The 27,678-nt window shown below is 44.0% G+C and overlaps 1 protein-coding gene across 1 annotated transcript in view; it reads left to right on the top strand.

The window, feature by feature from the left end:
* LOC124357918 (torso-like protein) overlaps positions 1 to 27,678 on the top strand; it is an 82,278-nt gene that overhangs the window by 22,804 nt on the left and 31,796 nt on the right. Inside the window, exons 2-4 of the mRNA XM_046810036.1 lie at positions 14,282 to 14,505; positions 21,568 to 21,790; positions 23,849 to 24,049. Of these exons, the coding sequence (XP_046665992.1) occupies positions 14,300 to 14,505; positions 21,568 to 21,790; positions 23,849 to 24,049 (630 nt within the window). The 5' untranslated portion in view covers positions 14,282 to 14,299. The remainder of the gene's footprint in view (positions 1 to 14,281; positions 14,506 to 21,567; positions 21,791 to 23,848; positions 24,050 to 27,678) is intronic.

Raw genomic sequence — 27,678 nt, 5'->3', positions numbered from 1 at the left:
GCTTGACGTTTAACGAGCTTGTAACCCATATTATCGTACACAACTGGTATAGATTTACGTATATCAAATTTCGCTTTGGAGGAAACAGTGAGTGAGAGGGTGATCACGTGACCCAGGCCTGCCTAACGAGCTTGTAATCCATATTATCGTACACAACTGGTATAGATTTACGTATATCAAATTTTGCTTTGGAGGAAACTTTGAGTGAAAGTCTGTCTAAAGACAGTACACAACAGGTATAGATTTACGTATAATCACTTTGAAGGTAAACAGTGAGTGAAAAGGGCGATCACGTGACCCAAGTCTGTCTAGAGAGCTTGTAATCCACATTATCGTACACAACAGGTACGGTATAGATTTACGTATATCAAATTTCGCTTTGGAGGAAACAGTGAGTGAAAGGGCGATCACGTGACCCAAGTCTGTCTAGAGAGCTTGTAATCCACATTATCGTACACAACAGGTATAGATTTACGTATATCAAATTTCGCTTTGGAGGAAACAGTGAGTGAAAGGGCGATCACGTGACCCAAGTCTGTCTAAAGAGCTTGAAACCCATATTATCGTACACAACAGGTATAGATTTACGTATATCAAATTTCACTTTGAAGGTAAACAGTGAGTGAAAGGGCGATCACGTGACCCAAGTCTGTCTAGAGAGCTTGTAATCCACATTATCGTACACAACAGGTACGGTATAGATTTACGTATATCTAATTTCACTTTGAAGGTAAACAGTGAGTGAGAGGGTAATAACGTGACGCATGTCTGCCTAACAAGCTTGTAATCCACATTATCGTACACAACTGGTATAGATTTACCTATCCCAAATTTCGCTTTGAAGATAAACAGTGAGAGAGAGGGTGATCACGTGACCCAGGCCTGCCTAGCGAGTGGCATGTGAGCTTTAATCTATCGGAGTCTCTGGTGCTGGAGCCGAGGAAAATCCAGGAAGTCACGAATAGAAAGCTATTTAAACTGCGAAGCGCCACAACATTGCGTTAGCAGTTCACACATTACTCCTTAAATTACCGCTTATGCAATTTCATCTGATGTAGCCTCGATGTGTAGTTCTACTCCTGCACCAACAGGAATTAGTTCCACCAAGTTTTTGTGGAAAGTAAATAATATAAAAATGTAACTATAAAAACAGACGTAAAACCTATGGATATCTCGAGGCTACTACAGTGAATTGCACTCACGGTGTATGCATTCCATAATGAAGAAAAACAACATTAGCATCGATAACAATATTTTAGTTTACTTTTTTTTATAAACACTCAACAAAGTAATTCTGTCCAAATTTAAATGGTCTCTATCAATAAGGTAATTAATGATAAGAAAATCAGACATTGCTCGTCTTCAAATGTAAATACCAAGGTTTATGACGCTTGTAGGACGTAGTAAGAAAAGGTTTCTTTTGAAGGAGGGAGACTGGTGTTCTTGAAAGCCGTTCAAATAGTCCACGATCAGTATCAGTTTGTGGAATTTCCATTCTAATTTATGATAAAATCCGTATCTCCTCTACACCTGCTTGGCTAGAAAGCATCTCAATAACTGTCCTCGATTAGCATTAAAAAATCTTTGAACTTTATAAAATGTTCAATCAACTGTGATACATCCGGATTAAGTTGGATAAAATGAATCATGGAATTGGGTCTCCATTTCCCTCATACCCGAGTTGTGGTGACTCCCGCGGCTCCGGATTCCCTTGTTACAGACCGAACAATTTAGAATAGAGCGCGGCCGGCGCATGCGTATGAGCCACTCTTCCCTCTACAGTCTGGAGCAGGTTGTACTCGATGGAGCCTTTCTTACATAACCTGTTTTATGTAAGAAATATTAACGTATAAACTGAGGTTAAATTTAATCAATGTTTACTATAACCACCGAGGTATTCATGTAGAAAGTTACTTTAGTCTTGTGACACCCCTTTCGGTTATCCAATGGCACTCAAGATCTAGTATCAAATAAATTTTATTTGATATAACTATTAATTATTTAGGTAATATTTAGCATCCGTTAGACTAACAGAATCGTTGTGAGGAGCGGTTTTGTGTCTGGAGCTCCTCTTTCCTTTAGGTACGATTGGCCACAAATAACTCGAACTTCTTATTTACTTATTGAACTTCCCAATCCAGATTGGTTAATCTCTGTCAATTATTAAAAACCATAATTGTAATGATAAATATACAGAGATTTAGTACAGGAAAACGAAGCATCTACTTAGAACTGGAAAACGTAGATTAAGTATTACATATTTTAAGTAACTTTTCTAATTTCTATGTATAAGTGGTGTTACTCTACAGAATGATTACGGAGATCAAGAAGACAGTCATCCGTTAATAGAGAAAGCTTGGTGTACAGAGCGAGCCATTTAGCATGAAGCTAGAAGTGGGGAGGGTGGTACGATCCCCATCTCCCTTAGCCTACTCCTCTAGCGGACCCATCGGGTACAACCTGCTCCCAAAACCAATACTGCGACGAACAATACAAGTCGCTTCCGCAAGTGCCAGTATTATCTTTATTTTGCAGGCTGGAGATGGAGGGTGGCTCGTGCGCATGCGCTGGATGCGCTCTATACCACATTGTCCAATCTGTAATAGGAAATCTCACACGCGGCGGGGGACACCATACGTCACTGTAAGGTTTGATATATATACGGATATTACAGCTAAGGAGCAAATACTGTAAACAAATACTGCTTTATTTATCTACCTCTATATGTCATGTCACCGTCTCGGCACATATTTCATACACCTTACGTTGCACGAGGTCCTGGACAAGTCTGAGAAATCGCCAACGGCTGTGAACGATTGTACGGTGAAATTGTCACGACATTCGAATGCAAGGACAGAGTCCAGGAGAAAGGCGCGGGTGCGGTCCGAACTGGCGGTAATTTTGGCTACAGTTGTGACATGACAATTACGTTACACTGTGTAAAACTGCCAGCAGGCCAGAATCGGATTTCTACACGTTTGGAATGCCTCGTATGTCCAAATATGTTAAATCCAACCGTGTGTTACACGTGTCTCATGTACCTACTTGTAACAATTTCAAAAAAAGTTAAACTTCAACTGGTGCTTTCAACAGGATTGAGATGTTAACGTCCTTCGTGGTTTGTTACTGAGAAGGCGTAATACTCCTGTTGAAACAGATCTAAACCTCCAACAAATCTTAGTTATGCAACACATTGTAGCCATGACTCAATAGTGATGGTCATCGTAACGTTAAAGAAAAAATCACTTAAGTTAAGAATAAAGAGAACGAAAATGTTGACTTTCTTAGGCTGTTTAAAATTTGCAGGAAGCAATATACAAAATGGTTAGAAACATTCTCTTAATTGCAGAATCCACAATTTTGCGCTAAATGTTAGTATCTTCATTGTACGAGTACTAAAAGAAACAAAACAACCGAGGAACCGACAGAATGTAACGAGAGTTATAGCTCAGGCGGACTGACTTTTTAACCTTTGACCCAATAATCATTAGAGTTTATCCTTGGACCAAGAGGAACCAGTATGCCAATATGCAAGTTGAAGGACCATTCAACCAAGAATTATCGCACAGACTCACGTACAAACGTAAATAGAGACGAACGAACTACCCTTTGACCCTTAAACCTCACAATTAATGTAGTTCTTCATTGAACCACAAGAAACGTACGTACCAAGTTTCATGCCTCTCTCAAGAGTTATCGCACAGACTTACCAGCTTGTTAGCCACATTTTAGCTATCGTTAGTGATAGTGGTTGGTCTCGTTTTCTTTGAAATGTCTTGATTAGAAATTGAGGATATATGGAATTACCTAAACTAAAAATATGTTTTTATAATAACAGCCTATTCTTATTTTACGATGGGTTTTGAAAACACCAAAACGTTTAGTAACCATTCCTGTAAAATAATAATAATAATAATATTTCGTATTCCCTTAATCTATGATTGGACTTTCAAATTCTTTTCTTACTGAATCCAGTTATTTTTTACTTTAATTTTGCGTTGTGTAATATTTAAACCTCCAACGTTGGAAATAATTTTCCCAATTTGCATACAACCTTGTGCCTACGAGAGAGATAAGGCTCGGCAGGAAAGTCTGACCGGGGTGGTCACGGCCACAGTTCGGCAGACCGGAATCATGAATTATTATAAACTGTTGGGCAAGCGCGTTATGCGTGTACAATGACCCAGATAGTAGTGAGGTAACAGCAAGGTCAGCGAGATCCTACCTGGGCTCTGGCTGCAGCAGCTGACGCTGTAGCTGTCATCGTTACTGATCGTTACTCTAGCTACTATGCTGACGCTGAGGGTGCAGAAGCACACAAGCACATTATGCGTGTACAATGACCCAGATAGTAGTGAGGTAACAGCAAGGTCAGCGAGATCCTACCTGGGCTCTGGCTGCAGCAGCTGACGCTATAGCTGTCATCGTTACTGATCGTTACTCTAGCTACTATGCTGACGCTGAGGGTGCAGAAGCACACAAGCACATTATGCGTGTACAATGACCCAGATAGTAGTGAGGTAACAGCAAGGTCAGCGAGATCCTACCTGGGCTCTGGCTGCAGCAGCTGACGCTATAGCTGTCATCGTTACTGATCGTTACTCTAGCTACTATGCTGACGCTGAGGGTGCAGAAGCACACAAGTGCACATTATGCGTGTACAATGACCCAGATAGTAGTGAGGTAACAGCAAGGTCAGCGAGATCATCGTTACCTGGGCTGTGGCTGCAGCAGCTGACGTGATAGATGCCATCATTCCTAATCGTTACTCTAGCTACTATGCTGACGCTGAGGGTGCAGAAGCACACAAGTGCCGAAGTCATCGTTACTCTAGCTACTATGCTTACATTGAGAGTGCAGCTATAGAACTTGTTACTTACACTGATACTAACAATGCTGTGTGTCACAGGTATATCGCTAGTTGCTGTACCGAACTTATTATTTGTACTCTTGCATATTCAGAACTCGACAGAGGTTTCTACAATCTTGCCGTTGCCTGTCCTCTGTGATTAAATTCTTGAGAGAAAGGTCCTATAAACTTGAAATTGTTTTTACTTGGTCTAAGGAAGAATGTATTTGATTTTGAGGTCAATTGACTGTCCTTTGTGCGATAAAAGTGAGAGACGTAGCTACTACAATTGTAGCAACTGTCGCTGTTACCATTGCTGCTTCCTTTTACTTTCACTCCAAACAATAGCAGATATCATTATTATTTACTGCTGTTTACCGTAACTGGTATCTTTGCAGTTTTTGTTAAGTACCCAGTTACTAACGGTGATGGATGGCGTTGTGACTGCAGCAATTGCCTATTGTCACCGTTACTGATGTCGCTGTTATCTCAATTGTTCCTAACGCTGTAACTGAGACTGCAAGGAACTTCACTGACACCTTTACTCAACTCGCTTTTATCAGTCTTATTACGACGATTCCGTAGATCCTGTGCTTCTACTGTGATAGTACCAATACGTAGGCCTTACGAATAATTTAAAATTCGTGGTATAACTAAAATATAAAACTTAAACCCTACAGAACTTACAATATAGATCAAACCTACATAACTTCCATTCCGCCATCCGCTCCGATAACGACACCACTAACCGTGTCATGTGCGGACCGTGTGACTAACAGTTATTTAATATCCGACCATTAATCTAAATGTTCATACTCCGGATAAACCCTGCCTTGTTCTGAGCACACAGGTTCGCAATTGAGCTCTGATCACCTAAAGGTTTACTGCAAATCAAGAGTATAATTATATTTGGAAATTTAGCAGCGTTCTCCTAAACTACAATCAACAAAAGTGATATATTTGACGAATTACTTTCTTAATTGAACCTAGAAAACTTACCGTGTAAAAACTACAAATACTATATTAAGGCATTTAAAGGCCGTTATTCCAATACTTTGCCTTTTGATAACACGAAGTCTTCACATCTATAATATATAACGATGTACTGACAACAATCATCGAATTCTACTCAAATATTATTCCACGATAATTTACTCTTTAAATAAACACTAAACCTTGCAATTCATATTTTGGGATGCTTATTCATATGGACCACCATGAACAAAATTTTATAATACTAGTTCGTTCCTCTAGTGCAGTCAGAGTGAATAATTGCTCTACAATATGCTTGTTTTCACACGCACACAGAGAACATCTGAACCTGATAAAAGGTTGAGCACATTTAACCTTCTGGTTAACTTGTTTAGAAGTTATAGAAATTTGAGTAATAATTAAGGCATAATAAAAAACCCACTTTAGATGTTTCATACTGGGATTACAAAACTCCCTCCCACTTGAGGCAAAATAAAGTTATTTTTAGGATTTACAGTTGAATGGTCTGACAGAAAGGGCCATTGTTGAGTGTGACCAGCAGTGTAGTGAGGCCACAGCAAGGTCTTAGCCTGGGGTCTGGGGAAAGCGTCACTGCACGACACGGAGGAGATGTTGGCAAACCACGCCGCTCACGACTGCTAGTGGAGGTGCCGGCTCAGCACGCCACGCCGGCTGCCTGACTCGGTCTTACTCGGCACAACACACCTAGAGACGTACTGCTGGTGGAGGTCCCGGCTCAGCACGCCACGCTGGCTGCCTGACTCAGTCTTACTCGGCACAACACACCTAGAGACGTACTGCTGGTGGAGGTGCCGGCTCAGCACGCCACGCTGGCCTGCCTGACTCAGTCTTACTCGGCACAACACACCTAGAGACGTACTGCTGGTGGAGGTCCCGGCTCAGCACGCCACGCTGGCCTGCCTGACTCAGTCTTACTCGGCACAACACTCCTAGAGACGTACTGCTGGTGGAGGTGCCGGCTCAGCACGCCACGCTGGCCTGCCTGACTCAGTCTTACTCGGCACAACACTCCTAGAGACGTACTGCTGGTGGAGGTGCCGGCTCAGCACGCCACGCTGGCCTGCCTGACTGAGTCTTACTCGGCACAACACTCCTAGAGACGTACTGCTGGTGGAGGTCCCGGCTCAGCACGCCACGCTGGCCTGCCTGACTCAGTCTTACTCGGCACAACACTCCTAGAGACGTACTGCTGGTGGAGGTGCCGGCTCAGCACGCCACGCTGGCCTGCCTGACTCAGTCTTACTCGGCACAACACTCCTAGAGACGTACTGCTGGTGGAGGTGCCGGCTCTGCACGCCACGCTGGCCTGCCTGACTCAGTCTTACTCGGCACAACACTCCTAGAGACGTACTGCTGGTGGAGGTACCGGCTCAGCACGCCACGCTGGCCTGCCTGACTCAGTCTTACTCGGCACAACACACCTAGAGACGTACTGCTGGTGGAGGGTGCCGGCTCTGCACGCCACGCTGGCCTGCCTGACTCAGTCTTACTCGGCACAACACTCCTAGAGACGTACTGCTGGTGGAGGTGCCGGCTCTGCACGCCACGCTGGCCTGCCTGACTGAGTCTTACTCGGCACAACACTCCTAGAGACGTACTGCTGGTGGAGGTGCCGGCTCTGCACGCCACGCTGGGCCTGCCTGACTCAGTCTTACTCGGCACAACACTCCTAGAGACGTACTGCTGGTGGAGGTGCCGGCTCAGCACGCCACGCTGGCCTGCCTGACTCAGTCTTACTCGGCACAACACTCCTAGAGACGTACTGCTGGTGGAGGTGCCGGCTCAGCATGCACGCCACGCTGGCTGCCTGACTCAGTCTTACTCGGCACAACACTCCTAGAGACGTACTGCTGGTGGAGGTTGCCGGCTCAGCACGCCACGCTGGCTGCCTGACTCAGTCTTACTCGGCACAACACACCTAGAGACGTACTGCTGGTGGAGGTGCCGGCTCTGCACGCCACGCTGGCCTGCCTGACTCAGTCTTACTCGGCACAACACTCCTAGAGACGTACTGCTGGTGGAGGTGCCGGCTCTGCACGCCACGCTGGCCTGCCTGACTCAGTCTTACTCGGCACAACACTCCTAGAGACGTACTGCTGGTGGAGGTGCCGGCTCAGCACGCCACGCTGGCCTGCCTGACTCAGTCTTACTCGGCACAACACTCCTAGAGACGTACTGCTGGTGGAGGTGCCGGCTCAGCACGCCACGCTGGCCTGCCTGACTCAGTCTTACTCGGCACAACACTCCTAGAGACGTACTGCTGGTGGAGGTGCCGGCTCAGCACGCCACGCTGGCCTGCCTGACTCAGTCTTACTCGGCACAACACACCTAGAGACGTACTGCTGGTGGAGGTGCCGGCTCAGCACGCCACGCTGGCCTGCCTGACTCAGTCTTACTCGGCACAACACACCTAGAGACGTACTGCTGGTGGAGGTGCCGGCTCAGCACGCCACGCTGGCCTGCCTGACTCAGTCTTACTCGGCACAACACACCTAGAGACGTACTGCTGGTGGAGGTGCCGGCTCAGCACGCCACGCTGGCCTGCCTGACTCAGTCTTACTCGGCACAACACTCCTAGAGACGTACTGCTGGTGGAGGTGCCGGCTCAGCACGCCACGCTGGCCTGCCTGACTCAGTCTTACTCGGCACAACACTCCTAGAGACGTACTGCTGGTGGAGGTGCCGGCTCAGCACGCCACGCTGGCCTGCCTGACTCAGTCTTACTCGGCACAACACTCCTAGAGACGTACTGCTGGTGGAGGTGCCGGCTCAGCACGCCACGCTGGCCTGCCTGACTCAGTCTTACTCGGCACAACACTCCTAGAGACGTACTGCTGGTGGAGGTGCCGGCTCAGCACGCCACGCTGGCCTGCCTGACTCAGTCTTACTCGGCACAACACTCCTAGAGACGTACTGCTGGTGGAGGTGCCGGCTCAGCACGCCACGCTGGCCTGCCTGACTCAGTCTTACTCGGCACAACACTCCTAGAGACGTACTGCTGGTGGAGGTGCCGGCTCAGCACGCCACGCTGGCCTGCCTGACTCAGTCTTACTCGGCACAACACACCTAGAGACGTACTGCTGGTGGAGGTGCCGGCTCAGCACGCCACGCTGGCCTGCCTGACTCAGTCTTACTCGGCACAACACACCTAGAGACGTACTGCTGGTGGAGGTGCCGGCTCAGCACGCCACGCTGGCCTGCCTGACTCAGTCTTACTCGGCACAACACACCTAGAGACGTACTGCTGGTGGAGGTACCGGCTCAGCACGCCACGCTGGCCTGCCTGACTCAGTCTTACTCGGCACAACACACCTAGAGACGTACTGCTGGTGGAGGTGCCGGCTCAGCACGCCACGCTGGCCTGCCTGACTCAGTCTTACTCGGCACAACACTCCTAGAGACGTACTGCTGGTGGAGGTGCCGGCTCAGCACGCTACGCTGGCAGTGCGTCTCTAGGTTTGCTGTGCCGAGTGCGACATAATCAGGCAGCAAGAGGTTTTTTGTTAGGATTGAAGTGGAAAGGTTCAAAGATTTACAAATTATCGATATATATTTTTTCTAGATTTACGTTTGTTCTTTTAGCTTAATCTACTAAAACCAAACATCAGAAACACACATTGATGAGTTATGCCGGCGTCATCCGACTACGTATCCAAAAAAATACAGTCATATTTGGCGAGTTATCGTAGTCCATTAAACCTTGGATTTTGACACTGATATACTTATAATTTATGTCTAGTAGGGTTCAATGTGTCAAAGTAAGAAGAATGCGACCCGAGAAAAATAATAGTTTCATAATTTTTATGCTTTTTATGTCCTTGCATTTCAAAGAACAAAGAAAAAAACATATTCTTGGTGAAATTTGTTATATATTTCACGAAACATTAGGTTGTGTTTATAAACAGTAGTATAGACCTCGGCTTTTGGACTCGGACGTGTTGTTCCAGCAGGAGTACGGTTAGTTAGGGTTTCTTGTGCTGGAGTTGCTGGAGTGCTCAGACTCATGATTACGGAACTGCATTGTTGTGTTATAACTCGTGAGAACAAGACGAGGATACGAGACAAACAAGGACTGAAAGTCTCGCGATTACTTGACATTGCATCATCGCTTAAAGTACTTCGAGACGCTGATCAAACAAAAACAAAAAATGACGTGGTTTCAGTCGGAAACTATTTTTAGTGTTGTTTATGTAAAGCAAATCGGGAAGTGGTAACCGACAATTTTATACTACACAAGTATTTTTCTTATGGCCACTATAGAAGACGTTAGGTAAAAATTAAAAAGATCTCACCCATCTAATTAAAAAAAATCTATCTGTTGAAATAATGAACTAAATACTATTTTACGTGGAACTTAATTCTTTGTTTAAACTTTGTTTTTGACAATGATAATTTGAAATGATAATAGGACTTCGGAAATTTGCTATCGTTATAGGTTACAAAATGTATTACAATACATTTCGAGGATTGAAATCTAAATATGGACTTAAAGAGCCACAAGAACTGCCCTCATCTGAGGAAAAGTGCACAATTTCAGTCCTTGAACTTAGGGTTATACATTTTGTAACGTGTAGTGATGGCAATAAGTTTATGGTACAGTAATAATATTAAAATATAATTCAAGAAAAATACATATGCAGTGTACCTATTATCTAATTTTACTCCCAGATCTTGTTCCGTAAGTAAAAAGTAACTTTAACTCACAAGAGTCTAAAATAAGTGCCATATGCTTCTAGACATTTATACTGTTATGACCTATGCGCTGAGCGAGACGCGGATGTGGTCTCCAGCTTCAAGGCTCTGGTTGGTGCACTGGCCTTGAAAGGTTCAATAGCAACCACTGAGATATAAGAGTACTTAACAAAATACTAAGAAATGTTGCATAAACACTCCTACTAGTTTTGCTTTATACGAGTTAAGTACGAAAACTAATATTTATTATAATCCTCAAGTCACTCGACTCATTTTTGATAGTATAAATCTCAAGATTATAGTTTAAATTTAAGTTAAAACGAGTAAAATACATCGTAAATAAATAAGCTCTTATTAGGTTGGTTAGTAGATTCAGAAACTAAGCAAATATTATATAAATAATAAATGGTATGTGTGTGTGTGTGTGTGTGTTTTACTCAATCACTTTTTTACTCAAACACTACTGGGCAGATAGTACTAAAATTTACACGGACATTGTTAGGGACCCTGGTTAATACATATGTCTATTTCTATTTCAAAATCCCTCTGGGCTACGCCCCACTGGTACTGAAAACTCCCTTAACACCCCATTATCCCCTATATTTATGGACTGGCTTCATCAGCAGATAGTAAATGTGTATTTAATCACCTGTCAAAGTCAAGAATAATTAGTATAACAATTTATACACACTTAAGCAGGAAATGGTAAATGTTTGCTGTTGTTCATCTCTCAAAGTCAGTAACACAAATATCATATTATGAGCTTTTCTTTGCCTGGGTTTGTTTTTATTGGAATTTTAAAACAAACTACGGTAAGCAACATTACAAACTGAAAAGCTAACGACTTCGATTTTAGTCTCCATTTAGACTAGGGACTTCTCCACACTGGTCTAAAATAGTTCAAACAGTTTTAGCCTCCGACTTCAGGGTCCTATCTTAAAACTTGAATCTAAAGAGGTACAATATCTTTCAGTGACTACCCCTTATTTCAGGATTGTTGGGAATGCCATTTAAAAAGAAGATACTCTACGTGTTCTTGTTTTTCAAAATTATATTGCGTGCAAAGCTGTGGGTAGCTGCTATTATTCCCATAAGATTAACATTGGAACTTTGGAAGCCAGCGAAATATATTTCAAATCTACTAAAGGCACATCTAGAGTTGTAAGAGCTTTCGATTGATACCAAATATTTCAAATATTTTTATAATATAATAATTTTGGGCACCTAAAAGCTTTTAGTACTAAATTAAGAAATTCTTCCAATAACATAAATAATTTTGCCATGTCTGTGAATACTGGACATGAACGGGACAAATGTGGGCTAGTTTATTATTAACTTAACCTTTTATATATATATATATATATATATATATATATATATATATATATATATATATATATATATATATATATATATATATATATATATATATAATAAACATTGAATCACAAAAAGTACTTGCTCCTTTTTATATACGAGTATATATATATATATATTTATATATATATATTATATATATATATATATATATATATATATAAATACTTAATATATAATTTATGGAAATATATATAATTTACAATCGAACAATCACATTTAAGTGTTCCATGTTATTAAGTAAATTATGTGTTTCATAGTGTCGAAATATGATGTGAACCGAGTTAGTGTCAATCGATACTTATTGAAGTTTCGGATTCATGTTTATTCGATTGAAAGACCTTGATTAAACTTGATTAATACATAATATTGATAGTAATCTGAAATATCCGTTTCCCGGGAAACGAATAAATAATGACGCAATATGAATACCGCTGTCTGTTTAATATGATTGATGGTTATATTTATAGGGGAAACTAATCTCTAGTGAAGGAAGCGATAAGGCCCGGCTGCTGATATGGTTATCGCGGCTGCCGACATATGATTTGTGTAATAGCGTTTAGCCGCCTCGTGCTATCATTACTGATAAGGCAGTTAACATTACCATGATAACGCAAATTAGAAAACACGCCCATTGTAGTAGCCTGAGATATCGGAAAATCTAATAAACTTATTGCGACGCGACGTTCACGAATTCCAATTTGCATAATAGGAAGCAACCGCAGAAATATAAATGTTTTGCCCAGTTATTATTGAGCGCTTCTGCGAATTTTGCTCCGAGAATTGCGGTTGGCGTCTGTAGTTAGTGTGCGGTTACGTGGAAATCAACTTCCAGGAATAGTTTTTTTTAGTTGTCTTGAAGGTCATCAGCTGGTAAATATTTTAAAATTACAACAACTAGACATTGAAAATAATTAATAATAGAGAATAGTTATTATTATTAGAAATGTAGCCTCGAAAAGTCTTTAATATAACTAATAAGAATACACCTTTATTCCATTGGTTTTTTTTGCCAATGATGGTGGTTCGGAAGTTACCTTTAAGCCGTTGGTCCCCAGGATAAGTGATAGAGAGGGCTTTTAGCCCTAACTACGCCTGGTAAAATAACACTACGTTACTTTACTTTTTACTTTATCTTTTAACACTTTTGAACTTATTTATTAACCTTAAGCTTAACCTTAAAAATTACCTGAAGATGGATTCTTCGAATTAGAAATGTACATTGTACCAATAAAAATACAAAAATGTTCAAAGGTATATTCTTATTAAGTAGTTATTAATCTTTCATTATGTCCATAAAAACTTCTAAAAATTAAACAAAATTTCAAATTGCAAGCCCACAATTTCAAACTAATACTAAATTAGATCGCACAACATTAAACAGTAACATAGAAAACTCGGGTCTTTTTCAGAATGTCCCCGCACAATATTCTATTTAATCTGCACTGAAAACTTTGTATCTACGGGTTATGAATAAGCACGTTTGTTATAATGTTTGTTTTGACTTGCGATATAAACATGATAAGCGTTATCGCTTTTAATTTTCTCAGGCCTTCAGTGCGGACTTCGATGGCTCCGGACTGTCAAAAGAAAAAAACCCTCAACGTAGTATCTAAAAGTCAAGCGTGTTAAAGTGAGCGCCTTAACCCCTTTCCAGGTTGGGCGAGATAAGAAGCGGCATGAATGATGATGACACCTTCTTGTCGCTCATACACCACACGGCATTAACACAAAAACTTCTGTTTATGTCGATAATCTATTTGCCAAATCAACACACAAGTTACGACTAAAGTGAAGAAATTTTTTTATAGTTTACCACGGGAACGTTCCGGAGGAAACAGGAAAATTCTTTTCTTTAGAAATAATAAATATATATTTAAATTTAAACTTAATTTATTTAATTTATTTCAATGTTACCGAATCTAATATTTACAATTTTTCTAATCACAAATGTGATGATACTGTGAATAACGAAAATATGTGGGAGAGTTCTTGATTCCTAGAAATAACTCACCCACTGATAAAGTCAGTACCCTGATATACTTCCTTCAATATAATTGAACACAGACATAGAGATACTCTGTTGTAGTGCAGTCTCAGACAAGATGCTGAGCACTAACTGCCAGTTAGTGCTGACCACGGTGTCATTGACTGCTGATAATAGAATCCGTGTGGGAAAACTGAGCCTAGGATTGACAAGTGATACAAACGGATTTTGTAGGTGTGGTCTAGAATAACGATTCTGAATGTGGTAGTGTTGACCTTGCTGGCAATACCCGCTATTGCCAGATCCGTGTGGAAAATCTAAGCCTACAATTAAGAAGTGACACATGTATTTTGTCCCTGTAGGTGTGGCCTGGGGCCAGGATGCTGAATGTGCTGCTGGTAGTGCTGACCTCGCTGACGCTGCCTGCTGCCGCTCAGATCCGTGTGGGAGGTGCCATCAACCTTTTTGGTCGCTACGGTTACCTCAGTATCAGCATGAAGGTGGTTCCACGCAACGAGACCGACCAAAGTTGGGTCTTCAGAGAGCCCATCGTCGATGTCTTCAAAAACGTTCCGGTCAGAAGCAGGTAGGTCTACATACAAGAACAAATAAATGTAATCGTAAAAATCGGAGATTCCTCCCTTGAACAAATTTTTTATTAATTTAGGTCCAAATTATAGAGGCATTTTCTCTGGGCGATTATGAATTGGGCGAAAAAAACGTATACAAGATTAAACAAGTCTGTTATTTGTTTCTCATAAAGGACTAGTAAAAAAGTTATTTTCGCTGGCAAAGGATGTACGACACCTACTAGTGAAGTTAAGTTTGTCACCTAAATAAAACATTATACGTACGATAAAACTAAAAGGCTCTGATTTGGTCACCCCTATAAATAACACTCAAAAACTAACAACTTTATAGCCTAAGAACCCATTTGTATTGTCTGGGTCAGTATATTTAAGCGCCACAACCTGGATAATCCCTAGAGAAGAAATCGGTTGTCAACCTTGCTAGTGGAGATCGAAATGGGCTGGCACCGAAAAGGTTAAAATATTAAACGATGTTATTGTCCTCGATAATACTTATTACTTAATACTTATTACCGTTAGTCTAGTAGACGAAGAGACTGAAAATTTGTCACTAAAGGGTCTGTATATAGTAAGGTGAAGCTGGTTTAACAATTATAAGTGAGTCTAGCTATGGTCTCACAAAATTATCATTTCATATTGTTAACCCTTTAAACCATTTCGACCTCCACTAGCAAGACTGATCATCGAACTCTTTTTCGCAAAGAAAAAATTCTCTATAGATTTCCAGATTAACCAGGTTGTGTACTAATACAATGTATATTGGCTCTCAGTGCCTCAATTACTAGGAATAAACTCGAAGAGGACTCGCCGAAAAAGCAATAAACAAATCTACATCTGGTACTTAATATTTTTGTTTTTTTTTTATATTAACAAGTCCTTAACAGAGGTGGGCAAAATCCAAACGGCAGAGGCCCTAACAGAAGTGGGAGACCAACCACCCCACAGTCACAGCGGACTGGATTGGGACGTTGTCACAGAACTCCATGTGGAAGTCGCCTTGTATCAGAGGGTTGGAAGCCACTTTGGCTGACAAGCTGAAACAAACCGTGTGAGATCATTGGCTGAGCGTTAGTTAAAAACTAATTTAATTTGTCTGTTCCGCACGATATCTTGGGAATGAACTGACCTATAGACTGGAAATTTGGCATTAATCTTCACTTCTATATAGGGAACAATTAGTTTGATAATGATCCATGTCACTCCATGGGATTTGCTTTCCGTTAGCTAACATTTCTAAATCATGTTGGCAACGAGAAAATCGTAGAATAGACAATTTGGTACTAATTGAGTACAATTATATATCATGGTGCATAGTAACACGTGTAGTCAAACTAACCGCAGGGTATCAGAAGAACATTTTAAATTTTGCTCCAAACTTCATTTCTACATGCGCTTGCAGAATGAGTTCTATGATCGTGCACTACATCCATCCATTTGGCATAGCGTCATTGAAGCTTATAGCTAAGTACACAATTTTTAACAATCTTCGGAGGTACAAGGACCTCTGTCAGGATATGGCTCTACAAATAAGTAGACCTTGTACACACATATGCAGTATACACATCATTACATGGCTATTCTACGCGGCTCTACTTAACCGTGGTTATGACGCGATATATATATATATCTAAAGTAGCAACAGCAGTCTTAGCAATTCTAGTTAATTGAGTATTTCTATGTAAATAATTCTCTTGATTTTTCTTTTACTTAATTAACGATTAAAATTTAAAGAACCAATTGGTTCTGAGCAGGTCCTATATGTAGTAACGGTCAGTTTGTATTATATATCATTAATGGGTACAAAAACAAAAACCTCTTCGTTTCTCTGTGCGAGTCGCTACAGTTCATGTTTAATGTGTTAAGTACAGTTATTAGTCGATGCGCTGCTGCTACAATGCATCAGTGGGACAATAGGTACCTAAAGCAACATTCTGGATGTACACTGAAAGAATTGTGTACTTAGCTATAGGCTTCAATGACGCTATGCCAAATGGACGAATGTAATGCACGATCATAGAACTCATTCTACAAGCGCATGTAGAAATGAAGTTTGAAGCAAAATTTAAAATGTTCTTCTGATACCCTGCGGTTAGTTTGACTACACGTGTTACTATGCACCATGATATATAATTGGACTCAATTAGTACCAAATTTTCTATTCTACGATTTTCTCGTTGCCAACATGATTTAGAAATGTTAGCTAACGGAAAGCAAATCCCATGGAGTGACATGGATCATTATCAAACTAATTGTTCCCTATATAGAAGTGAAGATTAATGCCAAATTGCAAGTCTATAGGTCAGTTCATTCCCAAGATATCGTGCGAACAGACAAATTAAATTAGTTTTTAACTAACGCTCAGCCAATGATCTCACACGGTATGTTTCAGCTTGTCAGCCAAAGTGGCTTCCAACCCTCTGATACAAGGCGACTTCCACATGGAGTTCTGTGACAACGTCCCAATCCAGTCCGCTGTGACTGTGGGGTGGTTGGTCTCCCACTTCTGTTAGGGCCTCTGCCGTTTGGATTTTGCCCTATGTTTGCTAAGGGTCAAAGCCTTAGTAGTTTTCACTACCTGTCAGTAGAGTGTGATTTTCAGGTGTCGGTGAAGTCCAGAAATTCTGATAGTCTATTGGAAGACGGAGCTGAGGGACCTCCTGGTCCCGTAATTGTCCTATGTGTTTGCACGGCGAGGTCTGCAGATTCTTCGAAGGATGCTAGAAGTCCACCCACGAAGTTTCTGATGGGAGGGACGTTGGACGATGTTCTAACAACGGAGTTCCTCACGAACCACGGGGACCCAGTGACCCGCAGGAGGCAAACGCTCTGGGCTGCGAGCAGTTTATTCTTGGCGGACTTGCAGGTGAGATGGTACCATGCTGGGGCCGCGTAGGATATCACTGCTCGAATAAGGGCCTTGCAGAGCAATACCTTCGTCTTGGTCAGCAGTCTCATAGAGCGGAACGGAATGCTGATGCTGGCGAAGCCTTTCCTTGCCAGAATGCAGATCCTCGTGACGTGTGGGGCCAGTGTCAGTCGACTGTCCAGGAATACTCCGAAGTACTTGACTGTCGTCTTTCAAGGGATGTTGTCCCCGTTGAGCGACAGGTGCCGGCGGTTCGCTTGTCTTTGTGTCCTTGTGAAGTTGACGGCTTCACACTTTTTAACTTTGACCTTGATCTGCCACCTGGTCAGCCATGGCTCTAGCAGATCCAGCTGTCATTGCATGTAAACTCTGGCCATCCTCAGATTGGCGAAGCTGGCCGTGAGGAGAGCGTCGTCGGCGTACAGGGACAGCTGGACTCTGGGAGAAACAGGGAAGTCATTGTTGTACCTCAGGTACAGGATCGCGACTAAAACTGAACCCTCTGGCACACCGGAGGAAACTGGCCTTGACGTGGAAATGGATCGGGCAACAAAGCTAACGGAGAAGGTCCGTTGGTCGAGGTAGTTGCGGAGTAGCCGGAACATCCAGCAAGGTAGCGTGGTCTCGGTGAGTTTGTACAGTAGGCCCTCGTGCCACACTCTGTCGAAGACTTTGCTGACATCTATCAGGACTCCTCTATGCCGCTCCGGTGATGTGGTTGTGAACACAGCGGAATTGCAGGGTGTTCGAATGTCCACTAAGGAAGCCAAACTGTTAGAGGTCCTGATAGAGGTGAAGAAATCCTTGGGGAAACTAATCAGGATGTTCTTCTCGAGGGTCTTTGCCGGGGTTAGGTAACATTACACGTTGGAATTCTTCCAGGTGGTCGGCAACTGTGCAAGACGCTGGCAAGAATTGAAGATGCATGTGAAGCGGACAGATTCCTCAGAGCTAGCGTTCTCAGGGAGTCCGGGCCAGGAGCCTTCTTTGCATGAAGGCATCGGATGTAGTCTTCTACCTCGAGTGTTGGCACGGAGGGAAGTGGCTCGTCGTCTGGTCCGTAGCCCTCTAGGAAGGCTTCAACCATCTAGCGAGTGTCCTCGTCGTGGACGTCTGCGTGTGGGGAGCATTGGTTCCCCATGGTGTAGCCGAAAGATTCCGCTCGGTTACTATGGGAGTAGACGATGCCACGTGAAGTGGGCGGTTGGTCTTCTCCCCTTGCAGAGCTTTGTAGATCCTACAGATATCGCCGACACCACCGTCAGATTGGTGCTTCACGAAGTCGTCCCACGCAGGCGCTCTGTGTTCGGGCAGGAGACGAGAGTATTTCCTGGCCTGGTGGTTGAAGATGTACTTGGCGTGGGGACAGCGAGTCAGCTAGTAGTCCCTTTTCAGTCTTCGACGTAGGCGTATCTCCTCTTTCAGGTCCTAAGGTAGAGGTGGGATGAGATTCCTCCGTGTGAGAGGGGATGAGGAGATGGCCAAAGCCTCCTGGAGGGTGGTAGTCAATTCACGTATTTGTCGGTCTATCTGGTCCGGCGATTTGGCGGGGATTTGTGACGGCCGATGTCTGTCAGCGAGGTGGTTCGCGTACTTGTGCCAGTTGACCTTGGTGGGTCGCGCCGGAGGGTAGGCTGGCGCTCCGTCGTCTGGCAGGTCGAATACAAATGGCACGTGGTCTGTTGAGAGTTCTATACCTATCCGTCAGGAACTGGAACCGGTGACGTCCGTAAGGTAGGAACCGTCCATGATGGTAGTAGTGGGTGGGCTCCTCTTGGGATAGTAGGTGGATGTGGTTGCGGTCCTCCAGGAGACGTATGAGGTTTCTGCCAGTGGCGTTGGTCTTACAGCATCTCCAGTCTAGGTGCTTGGAGTTGAGATCCCCAGCTACAAGTGCAGGGGAATCAGGCCGAAGCACGTCATCAAGCCAGCGAGGCTGGAGCATCCTCCCAGGCGGGTTGTAGAGCGAAGTGATATCCAGCTCCGTCCCGTTGTAGTGGACAGCGACTCGAGTGGATTCTATCCCTGTAGTAGGGACTGCGGCCAGCAAGCGGTGGGTCACTCTCCGGGACTGCCGTGCTGCCACTGGGTCGGTTACCTTGCAGCTGCCTTTCAGTGCGGTACATCTGAAAGTTGGGGACGTTGAAGTAATCCGTCCGTCTGAAAAGGGTCTCCTGGAGAAGGGCGACGTCCATATCCATGTCATGCAGAAGCTGGCTGAGCTCCAGTCCCTTGTCCGTTAGCCCATCGGCGTTCCAGTTGGGTGAAGTTCAGCATGTCTAGAATCCGCGTCATCATCGAAAAACGGCGTCTCAGTGGGGGTCCCAGGATGAGTCCGGTCCGTTGCCTCTGCGAGGCAGTTCAGAGAGGCCTTTATGGGCGACAATAATTCAACTTCGATCGCAAGCTGCCTAGGATGTGTCGGCCTGCTATCAAGGAACGGTAGAGCAGATCCCTCCATGTCCATTATAGAGAGCTTCTCGTTGGGCGAGTACTAAGCTGGGAGAGCAGAGGTGCTGTCTCGTCCACGGCTCAAAGCAGATTGAGAGACAACATGCACCAGCTGTTGCAAGTGCATTTCAGCGACTTCGCAGACGCTCAGCCAATGATTGTACACGGTATGTTTCAGCTTGTCTGCCAAAGTGGCTTCCAACCCCCTGATACAAGGCGACTTCCACATGGAGTTCTGTGACAACGTCCGCCAACTGCTACAGGCGTATTTCCGCGACTTCGCAGACGCTCAGCCAATGATTGTACACGGTATGTTTCAGCTTGTCTGCCAAAGTGGCTTCCAACCCCCTGATACAAGGCGACTTCCACATGGAGTTCTGTGACAACGTCCGCCAGCTGCTACAGGCGTATTTCCGCGACTTCGCAGACGCTCAGCCAATGATTGTACACGGTATGTTTCAGCTTGTCTGCCAAAGTGGCTTCCAACCCTCTGATACAAGGCGACTTCCACATGGAGTTCTGTGACAACGTCCGCCAGCTGCTACAGGCGTATTTCCGCGACTTCGCAGACGCTCAGCCAATGATTGTACACGGTATGTTTCAGCTTGTCAGCCAAAGTGGCTTCCAACCCCCTGATACAAGGCGACTTCCACATGGAGTTCTGTGACAACGTCCGCCAGCTGCTACAGGCGTATTTCCGCGACTTCGCAGACGCTCAGCCAATGATTGTACACGGTATGTTTCAGCTTGTCTGCCAAAGTGGCTTCCAACCCCCTGATACAAGGCGACTTCCACATGGAGTTCTGTGACAACGTCCGCCAGCTGCTACAGGCGTATTTCCGCGACTTCGCAGACGCTCAGCTAATGATTGTACACGGTATGTTTCAGCTTGTCAGCCAAAGTGGCTTCCAACCCTCTGATACAAGGCGACTTCCACATGGAGTTCTGTGACAACGTCCGCCAGCTACTACAGGCGTATTTCCGCGACTTCGCAGACGCTCAGCCAATGATTGTACACGTTATGTTTCAGCTTGTCAGCCAAAGTGGCTTCCAACCCCCTGATACAAGGCGACTTCCACATGGAGTTCTGTGACAACGTCCGCCAGCTGCTACAGGCGTATTTCCGCGACTTCGCAGACGCTCAGCTAATGATTGTACACGGTATGTTTCAGCTTGTCTGCCAAAGTGGCTTCCAACCCCCTGATACAAGGCGACTTCCACATGGAGTTCTGTGACAACGTCCGCCAGCTGCTACAGGCGTATTTCCGCGACTTCGCAGACGCTCAGCCAATGATTGTCACACGGTATGTTTCAGCTTGTCAGCCAAAGTGGCTTCCAACCCCCTGATACAAGGCGACTTCCACATGGAGTTCTGTGACAACGTCCGCCAGCTGCTACAGGCGTATTTCCGCGACTTCGCAGACGCTCAGCCAATGATTGTACACGGTATGTTTCAGCTTGTCAGCCAAAGTGGCTTCCAACCCCCTGATACAAGGCGACTTCCACATGGAGTTCTGTGACAACGTCCGCCAACTGCTACAGGCGTATTTCAGCGACTTCGCAGACGCTCAGCCAATGATCTCACACGTTATGTTTCAGCTTGTCTGCCAAAGTGGCTTCCAACCCCCTGATACAAGGCGACTTCCACATGGAGTTCTGTGACAACGTCCGCCAGCTGCTACAGGCGTATTTCCGCGACTTCGCAGACGCTCAGCCAATGATTGTACACGGTATGTTTCAGCTTGTCTGCCAAAGTGGCTTCCAACCCCCTGATACAAGGCGACTTCCACATGGAGTTCTGTGACAACGTCCGCCAGCTGCTACAGGCGTATTTCCGCGACTTTGCCGTGGAGAGACTGGATCGGCCCTGGCAGGCGTTCACCGGCAGCTGGCCGGCCTCGGCGGTCGCCCGCAACCTGGGACTGAACGCATCTTACGTCACTGGCCGCCACAGCTACGTTCTGGTCAGTAACATTCAGTACTCACTGTAGAGGGTGGTTTCAGTAACGTAGATGTAAAACAAGTAAGAATACTTTATCCAAGGTACACAAAGGGGAACAGATGGTCTCGGAAAATTAGTTCTGCACAAAAAGGTATGAATTAGTCTATACGCAAATAAATTATAATTTTTTATAAATTGAATAAACGACGTGGGTAATTGACACTATTCATCATGACAATTACAGTACATTCTTTGTGTTAAAGTGATAAACCTTTAAAGTAAATTATGTAGATTAATAATATGTAATATATATATATATATATATATATATATATATATATATATATATATATATATATATATATAATCAAATAAAATTAAATAAAACCATAAAAAGAACCATTATAAAACCATAGTCTAAGAAAAAACATTAGAAGATATCACTATGAACAATTTGCTGTATGTACAATGAAGCCAGAAAGTAGTGACATGTTTAGTATTTATTACAAAATTTTATTTCCTTAAGAAAAATTATTAATCTATATAATTCACTTTAAAGGTTTATCATTTTAACACAAAGAATGTAATTGTCATGATGAATAGTGTCAATTAACCACGTCGTTTATTCAACTTGTAAAAAAATTAAATTTGTTTACGTATAGACTAATTCATACCTCCTTGTGCAGAACTAATTTTCCGAGACCATCTGTTCCCCTTTGTGTACCTTGGATAAAGTATATATATGTATATAGGATGTACCCTATGTAGGACACCAAACTTCAGGAGGTTATTGTAAAGATCAAAACTAACAAAAACTGTCTAAATCACTCCGTATTCCGTCTGTCTGTACGTAATATTTACAAAAAGCTCACGAAGAAGTATCTCAGAAACTACTTAAGATGAATCATAAAACTTGGTATGAATATTGGTCTTGATGGTTTACATATTTCTCTGTACAACGTTCAAAGCGATCATTTAAAGTTTTCAAAGCTAAATACATAATCGTATCTCAAACCATAAATTTTAGTGAAATCCTGTAAGAGAAAAAATGTTGAAGCATGTAGGGTACTTTGGTATTATCTAGAGGCAACTATTTTTGCAAGAGCTTTTATTACCGGGAACCTATAAAACTACATTATTAGAAGAAAACGGACTTTATTTGACTTGCTGTGAAAACTACATGTCACAGTTCACTGAAGCCCAGATTGATGGCCCGGGGCATTTCTGATAGGTACTTTCTCGACCTCAGACACCCCTCTCAGATCGTTCAAATTTCCCGACCTTAGATCACGTCAATTCGAGGTCGGGAAAGTATTTATCAAAAATACTCCGAGCCTTCGGCGCCACCCTGAACTGTGGAAGAAAGAAAAACATCCATGGAAATAGTATCTGAATTTAAGCTCATATCACGTGACCACTCGTTAACTTTTCATATTTATAATATGCGCGTATGTATTTACCTGATTAAATAGTCAATAACAAATAGATAGGTACAAGATAGCCTCCTTCTCACCAACATCGATTCTTTTTTGAAGACACAAAAAGAACCGATCGTCATTGATCATCAAGTAAGTCAATTAATACCACTAGTGCATTACAAAACAAATTCAAATATTAATTTAATTTTGCGAGGCCTTTCATAAACGAGGATTCCATCGTCAAGCAACTTCACAAAGTCTACAAAGTTGCAACTTCAGCGACGTTTGTGACGTTGCCTGAGAATGTTGCCAGAATCCTCGATTCGGAAATGCCTCGCTAACTTAAATTAATATTGGAATTTGTTTTGTAATTCACTTGCGGTATTAGTTGAAGATATTTCCAATGCTCCAAGAATCTCCAAAGTCAATTGAGTCTGTTCTTTGAAATAATGTAGTTTTTTAGGTCCCCGGTAATAAAAACTCTTGCAAAAGTAATTACCTTTAGATATTACCAAAGTACGAAATTTAGTCCTACAAATTATGGTAAAAAGACTTTTTAAATCGGGCAGTTATCAACCTTGCTTGTTATTTATAAGAAAGTTGGAAGATTGTACCATAAGATTAATGTATAACGCAACTGAAACTAAGATTGTAACACACAGGTGCGATTGGCCCGACACCGCGAAGCCTCCAGGGTGCAGGAGGACGCCGCCATGACACCGAACAGCTCCGAGCTGCACGAAGCTGTAGCTAGACAGGCGGCTCTGGTCACCCCAGGGGACACGGCCAGCGTCATCGAGTTCATCAAGAGCTTCGGCAGTCACTACGTCCGCAGTTTCGTCACCGGCAACACGCTCTTCCAGGTGATACACCGTCACTCTGTAGCTAAGTCACACTCAGCTTCGTCACCGGCAACACGCTCTTCCACTTGATACACCGTCACTTCTGTAGCTAAGTCATACTCAGTTTCATCACCGGCAAACACGCTCTTCCACTTGATACACCGTCACTCTGTAGCTAAGGTCACACCTCAGTTTCATCACCGGCAACACGCTCTTCACTTGATAACACCGTCACTCTGTAGCTAAGGTCACACTCAGATCGTCACCGACAACACGCTCTTCCACTTGATACACCGTCACTCTGTAGCTAAGTCACACTCAGTTTCATCACCGACAACACGCTCTTCCACTTGATACACCGTCACTCTGTTATAGCTAAGTCACACTTAGATCGTCACCGAACAACACGCTCTTCACTTGATACACCGTCACTCTGTAGCTAAGTCACACTCAGTTTCGTCACCGGCAACACGCTCTTTCCACTTGATACACCGTCACTCTGTAGCTAAGTCACACTCAGTTTCATCACCGGCAACACGCTCTTCCAGGTGATACACCGTCACTCTGTAGCTAAGTCACACTCAGTTTCATCACCGGCAACACGCTCTTCCACTTGATACACCGTCACTCTGTAGCTAAGTCACACTCAGTTTCGTCACGGCAACACGCTCTTCCAGGTGATACACCGTCACTCTGTAGCTAAGTCACACTCAGGCTTCGTCACCGGCAACACGCTCTTCCACTTGATACATCCGTCACTCTGTAGCTAAGTCATACTCAGTTTTCATCACCGGGCAACACGCTCTTCCACTTGATACACCGTCACTCTGTAGCTAAGTCACACTCAGTTTCATCACCGGCAACACGCTCTTCCACTTGATACACCGTCACTCTGTAGCTAATGTCACACTCAGATCGTCACCGACAACACGCTCTTCACTTGGGATACACCGTCACTCTGTAGCTAAGTCACACTCAGTTTCATCACCGGCAACACCCCACCCCGGCTACGCTCTTCCACTTGATACACCGTCACTCTGTAGCTAAGTCACACTCAGAATCGTCACCGACAACACGCTCTTCCACTTGATACACCGTCTCACTCTGTAGCTAAGTCACACTCAGCTTCGTCACCGGCAACACGCTCTTCCACTTGATACACCCGTCACTCTGTAGCTAAGTCACACTCAGATCGTCACCGACAACACGCTCTTCCACTTGATACACCGTCACTCTGTAGCTAAGTCACACTCAGCTTCGTCACACCGGCAACACGCTCTTCCACTTGATACACCGTCACTCTGTAGGTAAGTCACACTCAGCTTCGTCACCGGCAACACGCTCTTACACTTGATACACCGTCACTCTGTAGCTAAGTCACACTCAGATCGTCACCGACAACACGCTCTTCCACTTGATACACCGTCACTCTGTAGCTAAGTCACACTCAGTTTCATCACCGGCAACACGCTCTTCCACTTGATACACCGTCGTCACTCTGTAGCTAAGTCACACTCAGATCGTCACGACAACACGCTCTTACACTTGATACACCGTCACTCTGTAGCTAAGTCACACTCAGATCGTCACCGACAACACGCTCTTCCACTTGGATACACCGTTCACTCTGTAGCTAAGTCACACTCAGATTCGTCACCGGCAACACGCTCTTCCACTTGATCACAACCGTCACTCTGTAGCTAAGTGCACACTCAGCTTCGTCACCCGGCAACACGCTCTTCCACTTGATACACCGTCACTCTGTAGCTAAGTCACACTCAGTTTCATCACCCGGCAAACACGCTTTCCCACTTGATACACCGTCACTCTGTAGCTAAGTCACACTCAGCTTCGTCACCGGCAACACGCTCTTCTACTTGATACACTGGGGGTAACCGTCACTCTGTAGCTAAGTCACACTCAGCTTCGTCACCGGCAACACGCTCTTCCACTTGATACACCGTCACTCTGTAGCTAAGTCACACTCAGCTTCGTCACCGGCAACACCCCCCACGCTCTTCCACTTGATAACACCGTCACTCTGTAGCTAAGTCACACCTCAGTTTCATCACCGGCAACACGCTCTTCCACTTGATACACCGTCACTCTGTAGCTAAGTCACACTCAGATCGTCACCGACAACACGCTCTTCCACTTGATACACCGTCACTCTGTAGCTAAGTCACACTCAGATCGTCACGACAACACGCTCTTCCACTTGATACACCGTCACTCTGTAGCTAAGTCACAACTCTCTGATCGTCCACCGGCAACACGCTCTTCCACTTGATACACCGTCACTCTGTAGCTAAGTCACACTCAGTTTCGTCACCGGTCAACACGCTCTTTCCGCCCCACTTGATACACCGTCACTCTGTAGCTAAGTCACACTCAGATCGTCACCGGCAACACGCTCTTCCACTTGATACACCGTCACTCTGTAGCTAAGTCACACTCAGTTTCGTCACCGGCAACACGCTCTTCCACTTGATACACCGTCACTCTGTAGCTAAGTCACACTCAGATCGTCACCGGCAACACGCTCTTCCACTTGATACACCGTCACTCTGTAGCTAAGTCACACTCAGATCGTCACCGGCAACACGCTCTTCCACTTGATACACCGTCACTCTGTAGCTAAGTCACACTCAGTTTCGTCACCGGCAACACGCTCTTCCAGGTGATACACCGTCACTCTGTAGCTAAGTCACACTCAGATCGTCACCGGCAACACGCTCTTCCAGGTGATACACCGTCACTCTGTAGCTAAGTCACACTCAGATCGTCACCGGCAACACGCTCTTCCAGGTGATACACCGTCACTCTGTAGCTAAGTCACACTCAGATCGTCACCGGCAACACGCTCTTCCACTTGATACACCGTCACTCTGTAGCTAAGTCACACTCAGTTTCGTCACCGGCAACACGCTCGTCCAGGTGATACACCGTCACTCTGTAGCTAAGTCACACTCAGCTTCGTCAGCAAGACACTGCCACATCAGTACATCCCCTTCGACTAATAATCCTTTACTATTCGCTTTAAGGGAAGACACCTACCTTGTTCTGTCCTCATCATCAATAACTGGGGAAGCGGTTCGCTTTAGGTATCTCGGAAATTTAGGAAAGGCTTATTGAAATATTTGTGGATGTGCACTATGACTGTAATAATTTAATATACAGGGTGACCATTAAGTCTTAGGACGACTTTATAACTTTTAAACGACAAGAGATATCGCAAAAACATTTTGTATACTGTTACTGGATTTCCTTACCTGAACACCATTAGTGTAGCGGTGCTCCGTCTTGTTGGAAGAAACATGTTTGGAAGTCAGCGCCCAGAGTAGCTTGTAAAGCAGGGACAATCTCATTTTGGGTCGTATCATGATACTTGTTGGCATTTAAATTTCCATCGATTAAAAATGGTCCTATAATTGAATTACGTACGATACCTGTCCATACGTCTAACTAAATTTTGTATACTGTTACTGGAAATTGTAAGCAACGTTTCTGTGTACATTGTGATTGGATTTCACATTTGGGGGACGGCCCGTTGGGGGTTATAAGAAAATCTTTAATGACAGCCTATGTTGAGTTGTACATTATTTTAACCCGCCGTTAGTCCCCCTGTGAGAATAATTCTCACATTTTCG

The sequence above is a fragment of the Homalodisca vitripennis genome, chromosome 3 (assembly GCF_021130785.1).
Source record: "Homalodisca vitripennis isolate AUS2020 chromosome 3, UT_GWSS_2.1, whole genome shotgun sequence".
NCBI classification, from domain to species: Eukaryota; Metazoa; Arthropoda; class Insecta; order Hemiptera; family Cicadellidae; genus Homalodisca; species Homalodisca vitripennis.
This window is presented reverse-complemented; position numbering and strand designations above follow the sequence as displayed.